General features: G+C 40.3%; 1 protein-coding gene across 1 annotated transcript in view; it reads left to right on the forward strand.

Moving 5' to 3' along the window:
- kcnt1a (potassium sodium-activated channel subfamily T member 1a) overlaps positions 1–1,984 on the forward strand; it is a 31,141-nt gene extending 29,157 nt beyond the window's left edge. Inside the window, 1 exon segment of the mRNA XM_053649187.1 lies at positions 200–1,984. Within this exon segment, the coding sequence (XP_053505162.1) occupies positions 200–266 (67 nt within the window). The 3' untranslated portion in view covers positions 267–1,984.
- The last annotated feature ends 7,997 nt before the right edge of the window (positions 1,985–9,981 follow it).

Here is a 9,981-nt window from a genome sequence, read left to right on the forward strand (position 1 = left end):
TATCTCACGTCTGGGATCTCGGTGCGTAAGGGTGGAGAAAAACCAACTTTATTTATTTATTTATTTATTTATTTATTTTCGTTTCATGGCTTTCTAGAACTGCACTGGGACAAATCTGATCTCATTAACTGTCTAACAAATCAGTTTTACTTTTAAACCTGATGAAACGAACGTGACGTGCTGCCTCATGTTCCGGCAGGTTCCTGATTCGGCCAGATCCGCTGGCTCACATTCCAGACGAGAGCACGACCCGGACGAAAAGTTAAACCGCACGTAACCTGTGCCAATCTTGTAAGGTGTGAGCAAAACCTAAGACTGCCCTGAAATGAATTTTTATAAGTTTAAGTTTGGAATTTTCAGTCAATTTCTGGATCATACCAATGACACTAAGACAGAACTAAGTCACTTTTTTTTTTAATCAGGGCAGTGGTAGCTCTAATTGGACTACTAATTGGACTAACTGGACTAGTAATCAGAAGGTCATTAGTTCAAATCCCAGCACTACCAATCTGCCACTGTTGGGCCCTTCAGTAAGGCCCTTAACCCTCAGTTAATTAGATTAAATTAGATAAACGTAAGCCGCTCTGTATAATGATGTTTGTCAAATGCCATAAGGACCTGTTTTATTAAGTGAACATAACGTCCTGTAGCCAAACAGCGTTAAGACCTTCAGCTGTATGGAGTATAAATAGTCTTACTTTTAGGCTTCTGATTAAACAAAAGTGTTAATAACGTGTATTAATAACACTCTCAATTGGAAGTCAATGCCAGGACTCAGGAATAAATTTGTTTTGCATATCCTTAAAGTCATGTTCTAAAATTTCTGTCCAGAACTTTCTCTATATTTTGGCTAATCAGAAGCGTATCTAATCACTACTCTATCTTCTTTTTTAATTACTGGGAAGTTAAGGGCTATGTGTATAAGTAAGGACCAGTGTCGGTGATGTGGGACATCGTTAAGGACCCTTAGGTTATCAGGTTGCATTCCAAGATCTGTCCCAAAACACATACAGTATCTCACAGAAGTGAGTACACCCCTGACATTTGTGTAAATATTTGATTAGATCTTTTCATGTGACAACACTGAAGAAGTGACACTTTGCTACAATGTAAAGTAGTGAGTGTGCAGCTTGTGTAACAGTGTAAATTTGCCGTCCCCTCAAAATAATTCAACACACAGCCGTTAATGTCTAAACCGCTGGCAACAAAAGTGAGTACACCCCTAAGTGAAAATGTCCAAATTGGGCCCAATTAGCCATTTTCCCTCCCCGGTGTCATGTGACTTGTTAGTGTTACAAGGTCTCAGGTGTGAATGGGGAGCAGGTGTGTTCAATTTGGTGTCATCGCTCTCACACTCCCTCATACTGGTCACTGGAAGTCCAACATGGCACCTCATGGCAAAGAACTCTCTGAGGATCTGAGATCTTTGGTTGTTGTGATATTTATCTGTCAGAGTATAGTCTGCTGGCATGATTCTTAGCCTTCTGGGTAAGACTAGGTCCATACTGATCTGTTTAACCTCTCCAAAACTCTTGTTGACCTTGGTAAACTGGTCTGGAGTTGGAACATTAAAAAACAACTACAACCTGGAGATATACAAATGGCCGTGCCTCCGTTTCAGTATTGCTTTTAAATCACCCTTGTCATCTTGGGCGTAGTATTTCCTCTTGGCGGAATCACCGTGTCCCCTTGAACAGCTGTTCCATTATTTTTGTCAGCTCCAGTGAAGTTCATTAGATGACCAGTAGATGTCAATCAAGTTAACATTATTGTGGACTTCTTTCAGAAGGTTGTAGGTAACGAGTGCGATCCGTAGGAATTACAGAACTGTGGCCTCACTCAAGTGTAAACTGTGTGAAATCTGCAGTGTGTCTTTATGATGAGCAGGTGGATACAAATATTTATATTTATATTTATATTTACAGTATATTTATATTTATATTCTAAGTCTGAAATGTTTACAGTTGTAGTCTGATCAGTAGAGGGTGCCAATGAGTTTGGTTTCAGAACAGAATTCAGGACCTTATTACCTCATATTACTGCCTCAAGTATTAGTACAGAACATAATGTGCTATAATGATATTATTCGAATAGATATCATATTTTTAATTGTTGTTTTACAAAGAGTGGTGATAATATAGCCAGGGTAAACTGATCTTAGATCAGTGTAAAAATTAACTATGATCCTTTCTGAGGATTTGTTCCATTTGCTGCTGGTGAAGATTTTACTTGGTCATATTATTGCTGCTGCTGTTGTTGTTGTTGTTGTTGATGTTGTTATATTTGAGCATTAAAAATTGTATCATTCTGAAACGGGTAAATACCTCATTATTATTGCCTTTTATGTTGGTAATTAGGAAAGGATTATTTTCTTAATTACTGCTTGTTCATGGATTTTTAAATGTACTGTACATGAGCAATGTGGTCAGTTCACAAAGTTCAAACGTTTAATATGATATTTGTCATTGTAAAAGTCGCTTTTGTGTTGTGAACCTAGTCTTAGCACTCAGTTACGGATAATGAATGTAATATATTTACAGTTGTTGATTTAAGGAGCTATGTGTAAGGTTAAAGACGTTAACTGTGCTCCTTTCTAAATGGTGCCGTTATTGTCAATAATATAAACTATGAATAAAATAGTTAGAGTTCATTGTTGTGGATTACTTATTTCATATTACTGACATACTTATATACGTTTACATCTGTGAGTAACCTTTTGTTTGACCTACGAAAGACGGAACAAACTGAATAATAGTGTTCACTGCCCGTTTGTAGTCGTGATTTAGTTGATAAATCGGTCAATAAGATCACAACGTTCGTGTTTATAAATTAATTTGTGAAGTATAGTCATGCATAGTTTAGAAATGGATATAGCTTATGAACTGGTTAAGCAATTAAAAATATCGTTTGCTTTGCTTCATACTGTACAGTGCACCCTTGGTAAATACGAGCAAAGAAGGCTGTGAAAAATGGTGTTTATTGCCTAAAAAGCTCGATTTTGGTTCCATCTGACCACAGAACCCGATCCCATTTGAAGGTCCAGTAGTGTCTGGCAAACTGAAGACGCTCGAGTTTGTTTTTACATACATATATTTAACAAATATATATATATATTTTTTTTTTTTTTGAATAAACCTGAGTTCTGTTTGCAGTTGTTTATATACATGAGAGCAGAGTATTTTTGTGAATTTTTTTTGAACAAAAGATCAAAAGGTTCAACAATAAAAAAAATAAAAAAATTTCACAACCTTCTTTGCTCATGTTTAGCAAGGGTGCTAATATTAGTGGAGGGCAGTGTATGTCCACAGTACATAGAACAAGAAAGAAGACCACCGATGAACACACGTGTGAAGGTTTCTCAAGTTTTGACGAGAACTCGATGCTAATCGTGAGAGATGTTCGCTGAAAGCTGATTGGCTGATGGCAGTAACTCGCTCATAATCAGACATCTAGTCACAAATGAGCAGAGCGACGCAGTACACCGAATTTCAGTTCAATCAGGCTTTCAGAATCCTGAGAAACAGCTAATTGAAGGCTCCCTGTTGATGACCACAATGGCTTTGTGTTCTAGCACTTTGTACTTGGAACCGTAATTATCTAAACATCTGCCCCGTGAACTTTGCATTTAAAGAAAGTAAGAATCTTACATGTAGGTCCTTTGAGATTCAATGCTTTAAGATGAAGTGATGTTTTGATTATATTCGCGGTATCAGTGTCGTTTATGATTGGTTGTCAGGTGAATCTACAGTATCGATTGTACAACTGCACTGTTATAAATAAAGTAAGGTTGCAGTAATGTTTGACATTGTGATTTTGAAGTGTCACAGACTCAAATGATTATTTTTTTGTTGTTGTTGTTGTTCCTCCACAGTCCAAACAGTCCAAAAAGCTCATTCTTCCCGTTCCTTATCATTTATTCGGTATAAATGCGTTTTTAAATGGATGGAAATCAATCAAAAACAAACAAACAAACAAACAGGAAATGTAGGATTTTAGGAATCACATGGCTCATGGGAGTCTGTAGCTGTGTCTCAAATTGTAAGGAAAGGACCGTCCAAGCTGTTATCAGCGTCAGGTCCAAAAGCCAGAGATTTAGGGCTGTGTGTGCAGACGTGCACTGTAAAGAGTTATCCTTTGTTGTTACTGCTAGCATATTTATGCTAAATACTGAGAACTGATGCAATAAAAGCAACCGAAACTTAAAACTTGGGGGAAAAAAACCCTCCTTTTCTCACACACACACACACACACACACACACACACACAAAGGAGTGACTGAAAAAAGATATTATTTCAGGTCAGGTCAAGACAGAGAGTGTGACAGCAGAATGTGTTTGGTGCCAAACCATGGATCTGAGAGCCTCTTCCATAATTCTCTGTAACTCACACACACACACACACACACACACACACATACACACGCACAAACATGCACACACTCTTTTGCATGTAAGTTTCGGTCGGCAGGTCTGAGCAAGAACATGAGACTGCTAGGTGTGTGAATTGTGTGTGTGTGTGTGTGTGTGTGTGTGTGTGTGTGTGTGTGTGTTTTAGGGTAAGCCTAAGATCGGTGTGGCTTAATTGAACCGTTCAGCGAAACCGAATGTGTGGAGAGAGAAGCAAGATAAGCACAACACTCTCTCAGTCACACGCCTGTACACACGCACTCACCGGAGAACAGAATCCCACACACTCCAGTATGGGATTTTCCAAGATCAGCATTTTGTTATTAATAAAAATAAATAGCAACACAACAAAAGTTAGCAACAAAAGTTGGAGTCCACTGCGGATGACTGGTGACTGTGGTTCTATTAATCTGGCATAATCACCAGGGGTGGTGAGAAACACCTAGATACCTCCGTGTGCGAAGCCCGGACATGCCTATATCTCCTAAAAACATGACGCAGCATTTGCACTACTCCAACTACACCAGCACCAAATGGCAAGGAACCCTGGGAATTATCTGGGGTTCGTGGAACAACAGTGACATGCAAAACTAGTGCTCTATTTCACACCTCCTAACCACCAGGGGTGGTGTGTACCACCTGGACAAAGTATGCCTACAATGTGAACAGAACTATCCTTAGAACTAACATAAAGGTGCTCCGAGACGACAGCTGAGGCAGAATCTAGAGAAAGCCCAGGTAGCAACAGTCCAGACTTCCTCGAGCGAGTGAGGAATCTAAATAAAGCCCAGGAGGAGAAGACGCTACTCGTAGGCTTGCATGTCACAGTCGAGGCTAGGCATCCAGCCCATCTACAGAGTGGGCCAGCTTCTGTTTAGACAAAGGGAGCCCCCATGTCTTTCCTCCATGGCAGAAGAACAGTTGGTCTGAGGATCGAATGGCCACCACCTGGTGTAAGGCAAACCTTGAAAAGCATCTGTTTCCACGGCAATGGGAAGACGAAAATCTCAACAACCACAGATACACCAAAATGAACAAGTCCTGTGGTTGCACAACTATATTTGTCACCCTTACCACATTGAAAGGCAGAGTCTTTAGAAACCTCTCAAATCTAGAACGGACATCCTTCTTCTGAACAAGGAAGTACGTAGAATAGAAGACCTCGTATTGCATCTCAGTCCAAGAGGGAACAAACTTCTTGGGATGTTTCAGTACCTTTTGGAGTCTGACAAGGCCTTGAACCCCAAAACACCTGGCAGCCAGCAACAGAACTTCAGGTTGTATCCCTGTGGTATTGTTATCAGGAACCACTGATCTGATGCATGTCCAGTATTTTTTGGTTGTAAAGCATCCCACTGACAGCTCCTGCCCTAAAGGGGCATGCTGAGTGAGACTCATTCATGCTGGAGGAGCTGTCTAGAGCCCGTGCCATGTGGTGGCTGAGGGGTACTCAGATGCCTGCCAAGGGTCTGTTTTAGGCATTGAAAAATAGAACTAGTTTGTGGTGAACTAAAGATGGTGCATTTGGCTGCACTGGCTTTGTGATCCTGAAATCTGCATCCTCCTATCCAGGGTCTCTTTGCCAGCATGACCAAAGAGTTAAGCTTGCCTGCAAGACAGATTCTGCAGGGTTGATTTCGACCGTCAGGCAGGGTCTATTGTGACACCTCATCTTTGAGAGGATCAATCCCAAGTCAGTGAGCACAAAGGTTAGGGTTAGGGTTAGGCTAACCCTAACCCTAACCCTAGTACCTATATTTGGCTTGCAGGAGATTCAGACACTGGCTGCACTGTCTTGTAACCTGGTTATTTTTGGCTATCCATTTGGTATAGCATACTGTATAGAGTGATTCCGGCCCAAGTGCAAAGAATACAGCAGTATGTTGTGCGGAAGGAAAACCCCACTTTAACCCCAGAGATATGGATTATCAGAAATCCAGTGAATTAAGCCGAATCAGCATTAAACAGTGCTTGATGTGCACAGGAAAACAATTCGGAACATGAGCCACCGGCCTATTATTCGGCTAGAGGGTTGGGGTGAGGAATATTTAGGTGGGACAACACCAAGTGCATCTGTACAAGTGCTTGAACAAGTACAAGAAGCACATCAAAGAGAACGAGAAGTGACTCCAGCTGTGGAGGACAGGTCACCAGAAGCCCAGTAACACTTTACAATAACAGCACACGAACAATCACGCACTAATCACTGAATTAATTCTTACTTAAATATGAGTTAATCATGTACCAATCGTGAAGTAATGAAGAGCTAACCTTGACTACGATGTGAGTCGTATGAACTCATGCATGAATAACGACCACCTTAACTACCAACATATTTTGTGTCGGATTTCCTTCTCGAAGGAGTTTTATTATCCTTTCCGTTGTTTCAGTTGACAACTCTTTCGTTGGGGCCATGTTTCCTTTCAAAACATATAGAGGTTAAGATCTGTAAGCACTCTTTAAAGGGTCTGTAAGCATTCTCTTTTAACTGCAGACAAATTTGCATTTTTAGACACGTGCTGGTATTTGTTTTAGAAATGCAAATTACAAGGTGATTCCGTCAATTTTTTTCCCCCTCTGTTTGACCTGGGGGAAAAAATGCCATAAATTAAAATAATTGAATTTAACTTGTTTGAGGTATGCTTCACAAAGCCAGAATGTTCAGCAATTAAACAAAAATTGTTTTGTGTCATATCTGTGATTTGTTCATTATTATTATTATTATTATTATTATTATTATTATTATTATTATTTACTCATTGGTTTAATATAAGATGTTAGGAGATAACAATTATCACCGTATATTAGGATACATTGAAACAATTGAAACGTGCTATCACACAACCGGAAATTCAGTTTAATTGTGTGAAACCGGCTGTTTATCTATCTTCTACCCTCATGTATGCATGTGTATTGTTGTTGTTGTTGGGGTTTTTTTTTTTTGTAAATGTGTATGTTGTGTCATCAAGAAGTGCAAGTAGCATGATGCCCTCAGGGCTGAACCTGCATGCTGAAGTTGCACAGATCAGCGCACACACACACACACACACACACACACACACACACACACTTTTCGCAACTTGTCTGAAAGTGAAAAATGTCAGAAAGCATTTCACACACAGATAAAGTCGACTATGCGCATGCACATGTCAGACAACATGGAGTGATAGGATGGAATTGCATGCACATCTTTTGCACGTACACTTATGCACACACACACACACACACACACACACACACACAAACATGCAGAGTTTATACAGGAAATGCACTCCTTTTTCGACAGTATGTAAAAAATCAAAAATAATAAAAATCCAAACACTGCTTTTTAAACAATTACGATATTTATATGATTTAAATTTTATATTTACATTTACGGCATTTGGCATTATCCAGAAGTGCTTTGAAGTCTCTATCAATAAATACATCCTAATCCTGATACTGGTTTGATAGGTCATGGACTAAGAACACCATCAGTCTCCAAAACTGTACTTGGGGAAGGCGGAGGAGGGGACGGGGGGGTTGAGTTCGTTCCACTACCGAGCTGCCAGAACAGAGAAGGGTCTTGATGCATGCCTTCCTTATACCCAGAGAGATGATGGGATCAGTTGAGCAGTGCATCCAGCATTCCTGTTTTCTCCCTCTTTTTCTCTCTGTCTCTGTCTTTCTTTGTGTGTGTGTGTGTGTGTGTGTGTGTGTGTGTGTGTGCCATAGACCATAATGAACACTCTTTTTGTTGTTGTTGTTGTTGTTTAGACATAAACACTAATTCACTTGTTGTCAATAACAACACTCAAAACCCACCCATTGTTTATAGACAACAACAATTTACCAACCTGCAGGTCCCTATGTCTGAGAGAAACACCAAGAGCTCGTTTATTTAGTCTGCATTATTCAAGAATTAATTCAGGATCCACTGGAACTCTGACCAGATACTAGAGACGAATGAATGAATTAGTTAATGAGATAAAGTTTTAGCCTTGTGCCCCATGCTCCCTGGGATAGGCTCCAGGTTCCCCGTGACCATGAAGGAAGGATAAGCGGTATAGAAGATGGATGGATGGATGGATGGAAAAAGTTTTAGCCATCTGAGAAATCCACATATTAAAATTCAAGCTTATCTGAATATCCTCCGCGTTTATTTGAGTTTTTTTGTTTTTTTTTTCTTCCCCAAATGTTAACACTCTTAAGAGCTCCTAGCTCTTAATAGCTGATAAGACAATACATTTTTGTACTTACGTTAGTGAGGAATCATGAAAACTTGTCAGAGAAACATGATTAGTATTCAACGTTGAGACTTTTTGTTGGACGAGGCGTGTGTGCTGCAGGTAATAGGTGTAATGTTAAATTTTCCCGAGGAAACGGGATGAAACATTGCGTGTGCTGAGACTCCAGGGCGCCTGTTGGCAAAATAAACAAATAACTGAACTAGACTTTATCTGAACACAATGCCCTGTAACATAGTTACAGTAGTTTGTGTGTGTGTGTGTGTGTGTGTGGTGTCACATTTGTGTAGGCATCAGCTGGTGTAAAGGTGGAGCGTTTGCCTGCGTAACGCTGCCATTAACGATTCTTCACTCTTTAACACGGTTATCATATCACCAGTGCAGCTGTCTCCAAACACGTGCACACACACACACACACACACACACACACACACACACACACACACACACAAGCTGAGCAAACTATTCAACCTGTAGTGATCAGGATGGAACTGATGACCATCTACTGAACAACGTCCAGCAAAGACTTGATGAGAGGTACAATATGGACTCGTGTTGGAGGACTGAAGACCACCCATTCCACACATGCATTTACACACACATGCAGATGGCCGTATCCAGAGCACCTTACTGAAGTGATCTGTAATCTCCAGCAACACTATATCAACTTAGACAAACAGCTCAACGTCTAAGAAGCTTAAACCCTGTTAGAGAGTGACTTGGTAAAGTTGTGTTCTGACGTTTTACAACATGAACCTGTCTGATTTAGAGAACACCCAGGTCTGTGAAGGCTGTCTGTGCACCAGTTGCTGCTCTACTTCTGCTTGGAGCTTCCTCAACTTCTTCTGCTGTGGATGGTCCCACATGGACACCCTAAATCAGGGCTATTTCTGGCTATTTTGGCACCCTAGGCGTCCTCTTCCTCTAATATAATCATCAGTCATAGAAGCTTCTTTTTTTTTTTTAAATTATAGTCATTTTGATTCTTTTATTCAAACATACAGTATGTGACAAAATCATTGGTACACCTAAAACTATTCAAAACAAATGCGTTGCTGGGACTACGGTTGCCTTAGCGATGGCCTTGGGGCTGTAATTACCACATACAATTTTGCACTCGGGTCTCCTTTAGTGAACAGTGGACTAGTTCAACAAAACAGACTTCATATTGAACCATAATGAACTTCCTTTTACTTTCACACTATCCGTCGTGACCCAGATGAGGACGGGTTCCCTTCTGAGTCTGGTTCCTCTCAAGGTTTCTTCCTCATATCATCTCAGGGAGTTTTTCCTCACCACCGTCACCACCGGCTCGCCCAATAGGGATAAATTCACACCCTTAAAAATCT

This window comes from Ictalurus furcatus, chromosome 18 (assembly GCF_023375685.1).
Source record: "Ictalurus furcatus strain D&B chromosome 18, Billie_1.0, whole genome shotgun sequence".
NCBI classification, from domain to species: Eukaryota; Metazoa; Chordata; class Actinopteri; order Siluriformes; family Ictaluridae; genus Ictalurus; species Ictalurus furcatus.